The sequence below is a fragment of the Arachis ipaensis genome, chromosome B05, assembly GCF_000816755.2.
Source record: "Arachis ipaensis cultivar K30076 chromosome B05, Araip1.1, whole genome shotgun sequence".
NCBI classification, from domain to species: Eukaryota; Viridiplantae; Streptophyta; class Magnoliopsida; order Fabales; family Fabaceae; genus Arachis; species Arachis ipaensis.
Genome location: NC_029789.2, coordinates 8,452,451 through 8,469,586, shown reverse-complemented (window position 1 = coordinate 8,469,586; position 17,136 = coordinate 8,452,451). Strand labels below are relative to the sequence as shown.

Here is a 17,136-nt window from a genome sequence, read left to right as displayed (position 1 = left end):
AATACAATAATATCAATACTTATTGAATATTCTAATATTTTTTATCATATAAAAAATTAAATTAAATAAATAAAAAATACCTAATTTTTTATATTTGAAATTAAAGGCAAAGTGTTGCTTGTTGAATAAAGAGTTGTATTAGCTTTGTGTGTTGAATAGAGAAGCAAAGCAGCGTGTTTTTATAATAATGATTTTTATCTGAAAACCTATATGGCTGGAATATGCACAGTGGGTTAGCCTGTCCTACGTGTAACTTGGACGCTAAGCCACATCGGCTGAAAGACAGTCAAAAATGGTGTTTCATGGGCCATCGACGCTTTTTGAATCAGGGACACAAATACAGACTAGACCGGAATAGATTTGACGGGCAGGTCGAAGGTAGAGATCCACCAAAGAAGTTATCCGGAACAGATGTATTGAGTCAATAGTCTAATGTGCACGTTTCATTTGGGAAGAGTTCAATTGTGACATCCAAAAAAAGACGCAATGGTCAGGATGTGGATGAAGATGACTCGCATTGAAAAAAGAAGAGTGTTTTCTTTGACCTCCCGTACTGGGAGAGTCAGATGTTGTATCATAACCTTGATGTGATGCATATAGAAAAAAATGTGTGTGACAATGTGGTCTTCACTATCTTAAACGATAGCGACAAATCAAAAGACAATCTTAAAGCTCGCAGAGATTTACAATGTATGGGCATAAGGCCTAAATTATGGCCGGGGAAAGGTGGTAAATATCCTTCTGTAATATTTACGATGTTGAATTCACAGAAGGATGTATTTCCTGAAGACTTTGCAGAATGTGGTCTTTCCAGATGGTTACTCTAGCAATGTTGCTCGTTGTATTGATTTGCGACAGCGCAAGTTATCTGGGTTGAAAAGTCATGACTCCATATTTTGATGGAACAATTACTCCCAATTTTGGTGAAGAATGCACTTCCGAGTCCGGTGTCCAATGTGATTGCAAATTTGTCATCATTTTTCTGAGAACTTTGTGGGAAAGCCGTAAATCCTATGCAACTTACTGAGCTTCAGAATCATGTTGTACAAACCCTGTGTCAGATGAAAATGATTTTTCCTCCATCCTTCTTCACCGTCATGGTTCACCTCACGGTGCATCTCATTGATGAGGTTACTCTTGATGGACCAGTACATTATTGGTGGATGTATCCAATAGAAAGGTTAGCTTGATGATAGACCCCTTTAGTACACTCAATTGAATTAATTGTGTATATACTGAGCGTTTTATTGTATTTATATAAAAGGTATTTAGGACGTCTGAAGCAATATGTTCGTAATAGGGCACAACTAGAAGGCTTAATTGCAGAAGGCTATTTCTGAGAAAATCCTGACTTTTTGTTCTAGATATTTGGATAATATTGAGACTAGAATCAACTGACTAGGCGAGATGATGATGAGCCTATTGATGTTCTTCATAATTCAGGGGAAAGTATGTTCCCATCTATTGGAAAGGCATTAGGGGCTATTTCGCATTTCGAACTCACTCCAATGGAAAAACATCAAGCTCATCGTCATGTGCTAGTCAACTGCGATGCCGTAGTTCTGTTTGTTGAGTAAGTATACACATGTATTTCTAAAATACCAATATAACTCTTTTCTCCCAGTGACTAGTTGGACTAATTTTCTGTTCTCCCATAAAGTACATTTAGGAAAAAGATAAAGCGAAGCTTGCATCATCAGACAAGGTCGCAAGCTAAGAGAGATAGTGTCGTCGATGCAGAATTTTCTCGGTGGTTCAAGCATGAGGTTGGCAGAATACTAACCTGACCAATGTGTTTTTAGCCTGGAATTAGTAATATGTGAAAACCGATCTTAATATAAAGCATGAATGTTATGTGGTTCCAAGTTCCTATGGAAAGTACGCTTCATTCGAAAGACTTGAAGTTGCTTGCGCGGTCCCATGATTCAGGCAAGACATTTTGAGGCGTACAATATTAACGGGTACAAGGTTAGAACTATCACAAAGGAAAACGGGCTGAAAACACAAAATAGTGGAGTATACGTATCATCTAATACAAGAAGTTATGCAAGCATGCATGATAATAGAGTGGCTGTTGGTGGTGTTCCGCATTACGAAAAAATTGTAGACATAATTGAATTGAATTATAGCTGTTCCTTCATAGTGGTATTGTTCCAATGTGTTCGGGCTGATACCACTACCAGTAGAGACATCAAACAAGACCATTTGAGGCTTACCAGCATTAATTTCTCTCGTTCGATACACACTGGTAATCGAAAAGAAGATGAACCGTACATATTGGTATCGGAAGTTCAGCTTGTATACTATGTGGATGATGAAGTAGCTAAGAAATGGAGTCTTGTGGTTCATGTGAAACCATGAGATTTGTATGATATGGGAGAATAGAATGAAGAAGCTGAAGTTGGTTTTTCTCCACAACTAGGGTTGAACATGTTAGCGGAAGGTGACATTGGAGATTTACTGTTGACAAGGGAGGATGATATAGAAGACCTCATAGAAAATGCTTCAGAGAATTTCGATGATGTCGCGTAATGCTTATATGAAGTATTTTAATGTAATTTAAAAAGGATCTTTGTGTCATAAACTAAGTTAAATAAACTCAATGTTGTACGTTGTTTTCTTTGGTTACTTTATACTTGTGTAGTTTTTTTTTGCAGTTAAATATTTATGTTATTATGAATTTTCATGAGTAAAAGTAGATTTTTCGTTTCTTTCAACGATTTTAATACGAAAAAGTTAGTTTACGTTAAATCTTTAATGCTGTTTCAGTTGTTGTTTTTCTTAGGGTTGCATTTTTGATAAACTTGCTAGCTATTATTCAATATAATTTCACTAGTGTTACGTTTTGAAAATACTAGTGAACATAACATGACGGTGGAAAAGGACCAATGAAAACTGAGAACTTTTCGTCATCCTCTGCAAGCACAACAATTGCTGCAGAGCTTCTGCTTAAGAAATTTTTCCAAACTACTAACAAGGGAGATGGTAATTGTCGAAAATTTGCGTTTAGTTTTAAAATTATCTTAGCATATTGTCGTTTAGTTTTTTTTCTAAGTCAGTATTTAATAACTTTGGAGTTCTCAGTTTCTTCTATGTATACTCATTTTGTTATGTGCATGTTGATATTTTCAGTCTTACCTGAGTATTCCGGAGAAATAGTTCCTGACAGTCTAGATGGAGAAGAGTCTGATTCAGAAGACAATTTAGATAATATCTCCTCTGTTGCAGTTGACAAATCCATGTAGTTTGATCTCAATAAGGTTCCGGAAGAAGACAATGAAACTTTAGAAGACCAACAAAGACAATATGATATACATGTTAAGAAAAAGTGCTTTGATATGAACAAAATGCCATGGTATGGAGATGAAATATCAGATCCTGTAAAACGTGAAGCCCATAGATTGTTGACAGAGTATTTTTTGCCAAATCAATACGATGTTGGAGACAAATTTTGATCTTTTATTATAAGAGTGACGTTGATTCCCTTAATTTAATAATATGGGTCGCAGTTGTACATGTTTATCTACTTTTATAGTTTATTGATTTAGGTTTAGTAAAGCATAACTTCAAAGAGGAGTAACTTTGATTTATGCTCTGTAGAACTTTATTTTAACTTTATAAATTCAGAGTATGATATTATTTTTTTTCTTTTACATCCATGTTTGAATGCAAATTTAAATTCCAATAAAGTAAACAAGAAAATCTTATTGGTAAATTTGTTCACATGAGTTAACATATATAGCTTATTTAACTTGTGAATTTTTTTTACGTAAAACGAATGTAGAAAGTGTTACGAGTTTAAGTAACAATGATTTAAACATATGTAGCTTAAGATAGTAGTCTTTACTTAACTAGATTATATCCAGATGGTTATTACTAAAGAAAACATTGCAATATGTGGTAATATGCATTTTGCGGCAATACATATAGCGGCGGTTCGAGAAAAACCGCTGCTAAATGTAGTCCTGATTGCAGCCCCAACCCCTAACTGCCGCTATATGCGCCGCAGGTTGTCGTTTCGCGGCGGTTTTATAAAACTGTCGCAAAATTTCTGCCACTATCTGCCGAACTTGTTGTAGTGATAGTATAGTATTTGAGCTGAACTATTCTTTATTTTTTGAAAAAGTATTACTAATTTGTTTATAAGAAATTTTGGGCCTGTGTCACTTAAATTCTGCCATTGGATTCAATTGTGTATTGTCAAATTAGTAAAAAAAAAAAAACTGATTTTTTAATTTATTATTTAAAAAATAATCTAAATACATGCATAAATACTATGTGTGTGAATAGTACGATATTTATAAACATTATAATGACTTTTAATTTTCTTTAAAGAAATACGAGATTGATATATGTAAGTTGAATAATAAAACACTGACTGATTGACCAGAAGTAACTACCCTAACTTATATTATGAATGAATAATAAGAATATTAAAAATCTCTATCATTTATTTACCATTTTCGTTAATCATGAATATGATTTACTTAATTATATATTTAGATTTCATTATTAAATCAAAAGAATTTAAACGAGAGAACGCTAGCGGTCAATACTTTTAAGTTAAAAAAAAAAAAGTTGAGAGTTGACTAATGTTAACTAAAAAAAAATACATATACAATAAAAAGATATTGGTCGCCTAATACATATGAACATAATTTAATGTGTGGTTTTCTTGTTATTTAGATGAAGTACATTTTATAATTATTATTTTACGTGAGACTGATTAGATACTATATTAACTAGCAAATCCTATGACTAGGTACTGGTATTCTTTCAAAATATTTAAACTCAAAAAATTGTTTAACTCAAGTCATGTTATATGACTAAAAGTTTTTAACCATACTACATTTGCTCAAAGTCAAAACATCATCCACCATGAGTCTTGATATTATCACTCTAAGTTATTTTACATGTATAAAATATACGGTTTTGGTTAATTTTTAATGCATTTTAAACACATGATGGACGATTTAATGATTATTTTTTGTGTGTATATAATATTTTAAAAGATTTTATGATCAATATATAGTTAAAATAAGAAAAGAAAAATAAAGAAACATACTAACTGTTTTTAGAGTTACCTGAAACTAGGTCGAATTTGAGTTTGAACGTGAGGTCCAGATTTTTGGGATAGGTGATTTTCGATTTAGCCTGGGTGGTACGGTCGTCGTCTGAGTTGTTGAAAGGAGATGGAGAGTGATACCTACAAAATATTCTGATATTTAAATCAGCAAGGGTCTTTGCAGGTTTAAGGGGTATTAAAACTTATGTATACCTGAGAGTGTCAGTGTATTTATAGGTGATGAGTAAATAACAATGTTCTGAAAATCGGACCGGACCGGCTGGTTCAATCGGATTAACCGGGAACCGGTTATCTGGCCGGTCCAGTTGACTCCTAAAATCGTTATGCAAAAAACCGGTAAAAAACCGGTCAAACCGGTAGTTAACCGGAGAACCGGACGAACCGAACGAACCGGACGGGTTTTTCAGAAGTCCGGTTTTGCCACCCTTATAGAAAACGGCGTCGTTTTTTGACGCTTAAAAAAAAAAAGAACTTTCAATAACCCACACACACCCAATCCTTCGAGCCTAACGCCTCTCTCTCCCCTTCCAACCCTAATTTCCTCAATGAGCTGAAGGTTGAAGCCAGCAGGAACGCCTTCACTCCAGCGTCCTTACCACTATCGGCACCGGCAGCGGCCACCAGTCGTTGCCACCATCACCACTCGAAGCTTCTGTCGCCATCGTCGTCGTCGGGTGGTCCATTTGAAGCTTCTGTCGCCCTCGTCGTCGGAAGGTCGGGGCATAGAGCTTCTGTCGTTAGCCGCCTCTATCCTGCCGAGCATCTCTATGCCACTTTAGGCTGTCTGCTTTCTCTGCCTCAGTGAGTTTCTTGGTGTTTTAATTATTTTTTTTGATAAACTCATAATGATATGAATTGCTGGCTTGCTGGAGTTGCCAGTTTTTCAATTAATATTTTTATTCTATTAATTATATGAATCACTGGCTTGTTGGAGTTGCTGCAGAGTTCTTTAGTTTTTCAATTAATTTTTTTATTCTGTTAATTCTGCTACAGAGTTGCTGTAATACTGAATACTGAATAGAATTTCAAAACCGTTTTTTCAGAACATTACTTCTGCTCCATGATGTGCCGAATATTTGGTACATACCCTTCTATTGAAAGTAATTCTAACATTATTTTCTGTTTCGTTCTTTGGTTTTTGAACGAACTTGAATTTTTCTTTTGAATTTATTTTCTGTTAATGGCTGAAAACTAGTGATCACATTATGGAATTCTATATTCTGTAATGTATTCTTCTAATAATCCTCCTAATTTTGATATAATATCAGATCCTGGATTTTGAATGTTGAATTAAATTTTGGTATAATTTTATAACGCTTGCTGTAATTGCTGTAATGACTGAGGTTTTATTTTACTGTGATTGCTGTAATGGCTGAAACATGAAGTTTGGTTTTAAGGGGGCAGGGGATAGTTTGTTTTGCACATCTTGAAAAAATGTTGCTGTTGAGATTGGTTCATAACTATTTCTAATTAGTAATTTGACATTAACTGAGTGAGTTTTGTCTAATTAAGTAATTATTGATATTATTATTGATTGTTGGTGATTGTTGATTGAATATGGATATAGTATTTATGCCATGATTTCTTTTAGTTATAAATTATGATTTTTGAAGGTAGAATTTTAATGATGATATGAGATATAGTTTAGTTAGTGGGGAGGTTATGAAATTTTAAATTTTATTATCATATGAATGATTGAATTTAAATTTTAAAAAATTTATATTATACTTTTAATAATTTTATTTTATATATAATGAAACCGGTTCTACCACGGTTCAACTACGGTTCAACCACAGTTGGACCATTGAACCATTAAACCAGTAACTTGACCGGTTCAATGACCGGTTCGGTTCTCGCAACCTTGGTAAATAACCACCGTTAGAATGGATCCACTAATGATGGATAACCGTCCCTTTACGTAGAGTTTGTTGGGATCTCCCTTCTAGAAATGGGTGAGAGATAGTAGGGATCAGTTATAACTCTCTCAGGGGAAAGTTATTCCTTTATGGCGCCCTGTCCGACCTCTTAGGAGGTCGGTTGTTTGGTGACCGTCCTTTGGGCTTTTTTCTATTGGGCCTGGCTCATGTTTTAGGCCAGGTATGAACAGTGCCCCTACTTGAGTCTGATCTTTCGCTTAAGTCGGATTCAAGTATGAATGAAGTCGGGCTGATGTCAGGAGGTAGAGCTCTCACGCTGGGTTTTTCAAGTCGGTTTATGTTTACAAGTCAGAAATCCAACGTGATTTCAGAATGCCAACCGTTGCGTCTTTTGGCTTTTCTCTTTGACACGTGGGGTGCAATTACATTGGTAAATGTGCACTCTTTAAATGAGGGAGGATTTTTACAGTTTTACCCATTTGGTCTTATAAATACCTCTTCTTCTTTCTCTTTCTTCTTTTTTTTCTCTTTTCCTTCTTTGCCAAATTCGCGCTCTTTCCTCTTCTTCAAGCCCTTTCATTTTCTTCAACCTTCTTTCCTCATTCTTTTTCTAAAGAAGTTTAAAGAATCGTGGGACTTTTCTTTGAGGGAAATCGTTCACTGGTCCTGTCATGCTGTCATCCTCCTTTGGCTTTTTCGAAGGAGTATAGATTAGTCTTACTTTTCTATCGTGTAGTGTTTAGAAATTATTGTTTGGATGTGGAATCATTGCTAGTGAATTTGTGTTTGTTGATAACATCATGGAGGTTAGGTTAGCTTCATTAGAAATTATTGTTTGGATGAGGAATCATTGCTAGTGAATTTGTGTTTGTTGATAACATCATGGAGGTTAGGTTAGATTCATTATATGCTTGTTGTTGTGTTGTTGTCGTGGTCCTCTGTGTGTGCTAAAATGGAACTGTTGTGGTTTTTCAGAAACAAGGTTATTTTTCTTTTCAAAGATTGCTCCTTTGTGGTTGTTGGTTATTCTGTTTGTGAAAGAAAGTTCCCTTTGATTCAGACTTGTAGTAATAATTTATTTTATGTAATGTAGGTATTTCCTTCTATATGTCTTGTTCAACTCCCCCGAAAATGTCTTCCAAGGTTCTTGAGGATTTTTTGAAATGGATAGATTCTTCAGTTCTTTGTTAGTTCTTGTGGTTGATAACGTCTTTGTAGAGGAACTTTGTAAACATCATAGGATTTGTAGTTCTAGAGAGGATGAAGTAAACTATGAAATAATAGCCACTGATCCTTAAGACCGAGTTTGTTTTAGGCGAGCTGTTAAATCGGAACCACATTTTCTTTTCATGTATGATTGTTTTTTTACTAGACTTGGGGTTACTTTCCCTTTTTCTGACTTTGAAATAGAAGTCTTGTCCCATTGCAAAGTGGCTCCTTCCCAGCTTCATCCGAACTCGTGGGGGTTCCTAAAAATCTATCAACTCGTTAGTCGTGAGCTTTACTTCTCGATTTCTTTGAAGACCTTTTTCTTATTTTTTCACCTTACCAAACCCTTCAACGCTTCGAATAAACAACAATGGGTTTCCTTTCGAGCTATCCAAGGTCGGAAGGTATTCTCTATTTTTTATGAATCATTTCATGATTTTAAGAATTTCTTTTTTAAAGTCCGTGTTGCTGAGGGTCACCGCCCCTTCTTTTTAAATGAGAACGATGAACCTCACTTCCAATTATATTGAGTAGATGCAGCCCTATTGAGAACTATAATTTGATGGATTTGGATGAAGTTGAGAAGGCTGTAGTCGAGTTCTTTCGAGAGGCTTGGGGACGGGCTCCAAACCTTGACACTAAGAAGTTCATTCTCAGAACTCCAAGTTATATCCGTACCAGGTTAGGTAGTCTTTACTACTATTTTATAGACAACTGCTCATTTTCCCGACTTGTTTGTTGATGTCTCTTATTCTTTTTTGCAGAAAAATAAAAAGTGTTTCCAAGGCTTACCATAAGGTTTAAAAGGCCAAAAGGAACGCCTGAGCTTGGGCTGCTCAGTTGGAAGAGAGTGCGAAGTTGGATACTCCTTCCCCGACCAAGTCTGATTCGGGTACTTCTTCTCAGAGCAGGCCGGTAAACCCTCTTCCTCTTCCTCTTCCTCCTCCTCCTCTTTCTCTAGTCCTTACTCCTCCAGTTATCATTTATAAATAATTGCTCATTGTCCTAACTTGTTTGTTGATATTTCTTCCTCTTATGCAGAAAAAATGTAAAGTGGTTCCAAGGCTTATCAGAAAGTCCAGGAGGGCAAGAGGAACGCCCGAGCTCGAACTGCTCAACTGTAAGAATCTGGGAAGCCGGATACTCCCTCCCCAACAAATTCTGACTCGGGTACTTCCTCTCAAACTAAGCCGGTGAACCCTCTTCCTCATCCTTCTCCCCCTCTTCCTCTCTTTGTTTCTACCCCTCCTGTTCCTCCTTTTTCAGAACTGAGTTCAAAGAAAAGAAAGACTTCGAAATTTGGTGGTGCCAATATTTATGACACCGAATTTGATGGGATGAGGTTTTGTAAGAAGCACATCCTTCCTCATAGCTTCATTGCTATGGATGATGTTTCTATAAAAAACCACCTCCAAGTCTTGATCCGACAAGGGATTCGGACAACTGGGATGTGCTCCACCTTATTGAAAGAGTTAGAGAGGACTCCTTTGAATGCTACTTAGCATTCTTTTGAGGCCCTTCAAGCTGAGGTGGCTTCTCTTTAGAAGGCAAAGAAGGAATTGGAGGGGGAGAAACTGAAGGTGGAGATTGATCTCCTCAAAGCTCGGGAGAAAGAGAAAAAATCTAAGGCCTTTTATACTATGGCTGAAGGGTTAATGAAGAAGGCCAAAGAGAACTATGTCCGAGTTTACGGGGAGAACTTGGATCTGAAGGAGGAGGTAAAGTGACTAAAAGATGAGTATGCTGACTTAGAGGAGTCGGTCGCTGAGGGTACAGAGGAGGTGTTTGAGAATTTGAGGAATCAAGTTCGGGTTATTACTCCCGACTTGGACTTAACCCTTTTCAACCCGGACATGGTCGTGGTCGATGGGAAGATTGTTCCTCCTCCCTAATAAAGTGATGTTAGCAAATCCGACCTGAAGACTGCGGGACAGCATTTGGTGGAGTCTCCTCCGCGAGAGGTCGTTTCTGCCGAGGAGGCAGTGATGAGTTCTTCTCTTAAGCCAGAAGCCGTTCTAACCGAGGAGACTCTTCCGACCTCTTCCACTGAACCCGAATTTTCTGCGGCTGATGACCAGAACTCTTCCTTCGGTCTAGTTTAATGTTTTATCAAGGCTTGACTTGTGGGACCTTTTATGAATATTTCTGTATATTATTATTTACACCTTTGCGTACTTTTATTAACTCTGGTCCTTCTGAAGGATCTTAACTACCTTTTGGTTTTTGCATTTTGCTATTATTCGATGATATTGGTCCTTTTGATAGGACTTAACAACTTTTTCTTTTGATGTGGATTTGTTATAACTACCTTAAAAAAGGTTGTTTTAAATTTCCTTTTGTGTTATAACTACCTTAGGTTATTTTTGCGATTCATTTTATGTTGCCCGAATGCTTTCCGACTTGTAAGTCGTTAGTCGTATTGACATAGCTTATATGATCGGCATTTACAATTTCTTTACACCGACTTGTACCTCGTCACTTTATCTTGCCGACCATATAGGTCGGGCAACCGATTTACGTGCTTTTTCGAGCTTAAGTCGGTATGTATCGTAGAAACAACAATGGAATTAAAAAAATATTTTTATTAATGAAGAGTAAGGTAAACAATGCTTGGCTACTAAGGGTGATAATTTTCTTGCCTCTAGCCCCCGCTTTGATGCCTCGTTAAAACCCCTTTCAGGAAAAACCCTTTTCGAAAAAAAGCATGAATTCGAGAAAAAGAGTACATCAGGGAGCGAGGTGCGCTTCTAGCTATAATATCTCTTCAAGTTGTATGTGTGCCACGACCTTTGGAGCTCAGCTCCATTCAAGTCGGACACTTTGTAATAGCCTTTTTCCAAGACTTCGGTCACCTTAAAAGGTCCCTTCCAGTTAGCAGCGAGCTTCCCCTCGCTTGACTTGTTCACCCTGATGTCATTTCTTATCAGGACTAGGTCACTTGCAGCAAAGTTTCTTCGTATGACCTTTTTATTATATCTGGCCAAAATCCTTTGCTTCAGCGCTGCTTCTCTTATATGGGTTTCGGATTGCAGTGAGGAGCTCAAGTTCTTCTCTTTGGGCTCAAACATTTTTGACCTCATCATAAAATCTTACTTTTGGACTTTGTTCATTGACCTCAATAGAGACCATGGCTTCTACTCCATATGCAAGTCGAAAGGGCGTTTCTCCAGTCGTGGAATGAGGAGTTGTTCGGTAAGCCCACAACACTTGTGGGAGTTCTTCTACCCAAGCTCTCTTTGCATCTTGCAACTTTTTTTTTAGTCCAACTAATATAACTTTATTAGCTACTTTGGCTTGTCCATTAGCTTGAGGATGTTCCACTGTTGTTAATTGATGCTTGATCAGTTGATCTTCATACTGGCTACTAAATTCCTGAACGTAGGGTCGGTGAACTGGGTACCATCGTCTGTGGTAATGGAGTGAGAAACTCCGAACCAAGTAATGCTATTCTTATACAGAAACTTCCGGCTTTTTTGAGCTGTGATAGTAGCTAGTGGTTCTGCTTCTATCCACTTGGTAAAGTAATTCACTCCCACAATGTGGTACCTAACCTGTCCAGGGGCCTGGGAAAAGGTCTGAGTAGGTCTAACCCCCATTTCGCAAAAGGCCATGGGGATGTCATGCTAATGAGCTCTTTGGGGGGAGCAATGTGAAAATTGGCATGCATCTGGCAAGGTGGACATTTTTTGACAAAGTCGATCGCGTCCCTTTGCAAGGTCGGCCAGAAGAATCCAGCTCGGACCACTTTCCTAGCCAAGAACCGGGCTCCGAGATTGTTTCTACAAATACCGTTATGCACTGCTTCCGAGACTTCTTCGGTGTGTCAAGTTGGAACACACTTCAACAAGGGTGTGGACACTCTGCTTCTGTAGAGGATGTTTTGTACTAAAGTGTAGTTCTGTGCGTCCCTCTGAATTTTCTCGGCCTCCTTATGTTCCTCGGGATGAATGTTGAATTTTAGATATTCGATAAAGGGAGTCATCCATCCAAGGTTTAAGCCGAAGACAGGTAAAACGTTTAACTCATTGTCCGACTTGATAACTGAACGCTCCTTGAGAGTTTCTTATGTCAGATTTATGTTATTTCCTCTTGTTTTGGTACTTGCTAATTTAGAAAGGGTACCTGCTCTACTGTTACATTCCCGAGTTATATGTCGGACCTCGGTCTCGAGAAATTGTTAAAGTTACTCAAGCGTTTTCTCCAAGTATCTCTTCATGTTGGGGTCTTTTGCTTGGTATTCTCCATTGATCTGGGAAGTCACTACTTGAGAATCACTGAAGACCACCACTTTGTTGGCTCCGACTTCTTTGGCGAGTTTCAAGCCTGCAATCATGGCTTCATACCCGGCTTGATTATTAAAAGCGGGAAATTCAAACTTCAGGGAAAGCTCTATTTGAGTCCCCTCTTCATTGACCAGGATGATGCTCGTACCACTTCCGACTTTGTTTGAAGATCCATCTACATAGAGATTCCAAGTCGTAGACGTTTTAGTCTTGTCACCTGTGTATTCTGCTACCAAGTCAGTGAGGCATTGAGCCTTGATGGTCGTCCGAGTTTCGTACCTTAAGTCGAACTCGGATAGTTCTATGGCCCATTCTACCATCCGAACTGCTATATTCGTTTTCTAGAGAATATGCTTCATATGTTGGTTTTTCCGGACTCTTATGGTGTGCGCCTGAAAGTAAGGTCAGAGCCTCCTAGATGCCAGGATTAAAGCGTATGCAAATTTTTCTATTTTTTGATACCTTAACTCTAGCCCTTGTAAGACTTTACTAGTGAAATTAATAGGATGCTGACCGAATTCCTCTTCTCGTACTAGTGCTGAGGCTACTGCCTTATCGGTGATAGCTAGGTACAATACGAGCTCTTCTCGTGCTTCTGGCGGGTAAGGATGGGTAGTTGATTTAAAAATTTCTTGAATTCTTGAAAGGCTTCTTCACATTCAAAAGTCTATTCAAATTGGCATTCTTTTTTAAGTAATGAGAAAAGTGGCAAGGATCTCAAGGCTGATCTTGCCAAAAATCTGGATAGGGCTGCAAGTCGGCCTTTCAGTTGTTGAACTTCTTTTAAACAAGTCAAACTTCTCATATCCAAAATTGCTCTGCACTTGTCAGGGTTGGCCTCAATTCTCCTCTGTGTGAGCATGAATCCCAAGAATTTTTCTGCTTCTACCGTGAAGGTGCACTTTGTGGGATTCAACCCCATCCCATGATTTCTTATGGTGCTGAAGACTTATGATAGATCGGACAGGAGATTTGCCTCATCCTTGGTTTTTACCAACATGTCGTCTACATATACCTCTATTAAGTTTCCAAGATGGGGTGCGAATATCTTGTTCATCAACCTTTGATATGTGGCTTCTGCATTTTTTAATCTAAATGGCATGACTACGTAATAGTAATTTTTTTATTGTATCCCAAGTATGCATCCATGAAGGATAAGTATTAGTATCCTAAAGAGGAATCCACACCAAAGCATCGATCTTAGGGAGGAGATATAGATCATTTGGGCAGGCTTTGTTGAGGTCGGTATAATCGACACACATCCTCCATTTCCTATTTTGCTTTTTTACCAACACCACATTTGCTAACCATGTTGGATACTTGACTTCCCTGATGAATTCAGCTTCTAGTAGTGCTTGAACTTGCTCTTCGACCACTTGAACTCGTTCTAGTCTTAGCTTGCACCTTCTTTGTTGAATAGGGTGGGAACTGGGATACATTGCCAGTTTGTGCGTCATGAGTCCGGGGTCTATTGCAGGCATGTCGGCGGCCTTCCAAACGAAGATATTGGAGTTCTCCTATAGGAGTTTTATGAGTTCTTTCTTCAAATCTATCCTTATATTTACTCCTATGTTGGCATTTTTTTCAACTTCCTCTCCGATTTGGACTTCTTCCGTATTTCCTTCAGGCTGTGGTCGTAGCTCGTCTCTTCCTCAGACTCCTCCGAGATCAATTGAATTGACTTCTTTACCTTTACCTCGTAGATTCAGACTTTCATTGTAACATTCTCTTGCCAACTTTTGATCCCCCATAATGGTAGCGATTCCATCTTGTGTTGGAAATTTTATATAGAGGTGAGGAGCAAAAACAACAGCTCCTAGTCAATTTAGAGTTGTCCTGCCAATTAGGGCACTGTAGGCTGAAGCTATATCCACAACAATGTAGTCAATGTTTAGGGTTTTGGATCTCAATCCCTTTCCAAAAGTAGTATATAAGGAAATGAACCCTAATGGCCTGATCAGGGTATCCCCCTGCCCGAAAAGAGTATTCGGATAGGATTTCAATTCATTTTCTTTCAACCCTAACTTGTTGAATGCATGCTTAAATAGTATGTCGGTTGAGATTCCTTGGTCCACCAAGGTCCTATGTAAATTTGTGTTGGCAAGTATCATAGTAATTACTACGAGGTCATCATGCCCAAATACAATTCCTTGTGCATCCTCCTTTGTGAAAGAGATGGTTGGGAGATTGGGGGTCTCCTCTCCGACATAATAGACTTCTTTCAAGTATCTCTTTCGAGACGACTTGGTCATCCCTCTGTCGGCGAAGCCTCCTGCTATCATATGGACATGTTGCTCTGGAGTTTGTGGGGGCTGATCTCTTCGATCGACTTTTTCATCATCTCTCTTCCTCTTTCCATGACCGTCCGACCTTTCTATGAGATATCTATCTAACCGACCTTCCCTGGCCAGTTTTTCTATCATATTTTTTAAGTCGTAACAGTTATTTGTAGAGTTCCCATACAGTTTTTGGTACTCCCAATACTCATTACAGCTCCCACCCTTTTATGACAAATTTCCCTTTAGATATCCACGAGAGAAACTCGTAGCGGGGTGTAGTTGCGATACCTCCTAGGTTTCTTCGAGCCAAATTCTTCTTTCTTCTTGGGGTTCTTTTCCTTTTTTCGTGCCTAATGAGGATACCCTAATCACCAATTTGGTTCCCGCAGCCTAGCATTTTCTTCCATATTGATGTACTTTTCAACCCGCTCTTATACATCGTTCAAAGAAGTCGGGTGTCTTTTTGAGATAGACTGAAAAAAAGGGCCTTCTCGGAGGCCATTGACCAGTCCTATTATTATTGACCAAATTTTAGTGCCTATTCATGAAAGAGAAGCTTTATGCTTGGATGAATGGGCAGATAATGATTGGAGAAAATCTATTGCTGAGTATTTAAGGAATCCCAGTATTAGAGTTGATAGAAGGATAAAATTAAAAGTAATGAATTTTGTTTTAATGGTTGATGAGTTGTATCAGAAAGAAATCGATGGAAGCCTTTCGAGATATCTAAGTCAAGATGACAAAGATCTCGCCTTACAAGAAGTCCATAAAGATATATGTGGTGCTCATCAGGCTGGGATAAAAATAAAATGGGTTTTGTATCGAAATCATGTTTATTGGCCCTCTATGATTAAAGACTGTATTGACTATGCGAAGGCCTGTCAAGAGTATCAACGCCATGGAGTGGTGCAACAGATTCTAGCATTGGAGTTGCATTCGATTATCAAGCCTTGGTCATTTTGAGGTTGGGCTTTGGACCTAATAGGATTGATACATTCTCCCTTGTCGAAAAACCACAAATTTATTTTGGTGGCAATAGATTATTTCATGAAGTTTCTTGAAGCGGTTCCTTTGATAGAGGTTGGACAAAAGGAAATAATAGATTTTACTGAGGAACATATAATTCATCGGTACTGACCAAGGAACTATATTTACTGGTCAGCGAATAAAGAATTTTGCAATTTCAAGAAACATTAATATGGTTACTTCAACCCCTTATTATGCACAGGCCAATGGACAGATTGAGACAGTAAATAAAATTTTGATCAATTTGATTAAAAAGTAAATTGGGAGCAGACCTCGAACTTGGCATGAGACTTTGAGCCAAGTGCTTTGGGCCTATCGAAACTCTCCAAGAGGATCAAGAGGTACTTCTCCTTATAAACAGGTGTATGGGCATGATGCCGTTTTACCATTAGAAATTAATCTTAATACTTTGAGAGTATTGAAGCAAGATGATTTGCCAGTGAACAATTATTGGAACGCAATGTTTGATGAGTTAAATGATTTAGACTCAGAGCGTATATTGGCGCTTGAAAATATGATCCGACAGATTGCTCGAAGTTATAATCGTCGAGTAAGGGAGAAATGTTTTAGTATTGGGGATTTGGTTTTAAAGGTCATTTTGCCAATGGAAAAGAAGTCGAGATTTCTTAGCAAATGGTCCCATACTTGGGAAGGACCTTTTCAAATTATTGAATTATATTCTGAAAATGTGTATCGAATCAAAGATATCAAGTCTGGAAATATAGTTAATTCGGTAAATGGAAAGTATTTGAAGTACTACTATTGCTCGTCAAACCAAAGTTAAAATGCATAAGTCTTGAAATAAAAGGATGACATTACAGATAATTGATATTCTAAGAAGGATGCTAGGAGCTTTCCTAAGTCAGAATACAGTTGAATCCTTTCACTGTCCTAGACCGAGAGTATTTCTGTCTGCTCATATTTTTCATGTTGAATTTTTTCAAAGTGTTTCACACGCTTCTCTTCTTGTTTTCAATAGCACGTATCTCCTTGAAAAGTTGTTGTTGTTTACACTGAGCAGTGGTTAGAGGAAGATCTTGAGCAGCTATAATTTCTTGAACCATAGTAAGCCTCTGGTTGATCCGAATTAATTCTGCTTCGAGTTCTTCTTTCTCTTTGATATAATGAGCTCGAGCAGTGAAAGTCTGAGAGATCCTTAAGAGGCTTTCATTGGTTGAAGAGCTACATTAGATTCTTCTATTTCAGAATTGAGTGTGGATGCTTTCTCTCTAATTTCACATAGTTATAACATTCGGATTTTGTTAAATATATAACAGTTCATTTTTTTTTAATTTTCGTCATCTATAAACTATTAATTTGAATAGTGTAAATCAAATATAGACAAATTGGATGTTATTTTATTTGTTTATATAATG

The 17,136-nt window shown here is 37.7% G+C and overlaps 1 protein-coding gene across 1 annotated transcript; it reads left to right on the top strand.

The window, feature by feature from the left end:
* Nucleotides 15,933-16,544, top strand: LOC107640073. Its single transcript, XM_016343629.1, has 2 exons — nucleotides 15,933-15,983; nucleotides 16,122-16,544. Exons 1-2 carry the CDS (start codon nucleotides 15,933-15,935, stop codon nucleotides 16,542-16,544), a joined length of 474 nt encoding a protein of 157 aa, XP_016199115.1.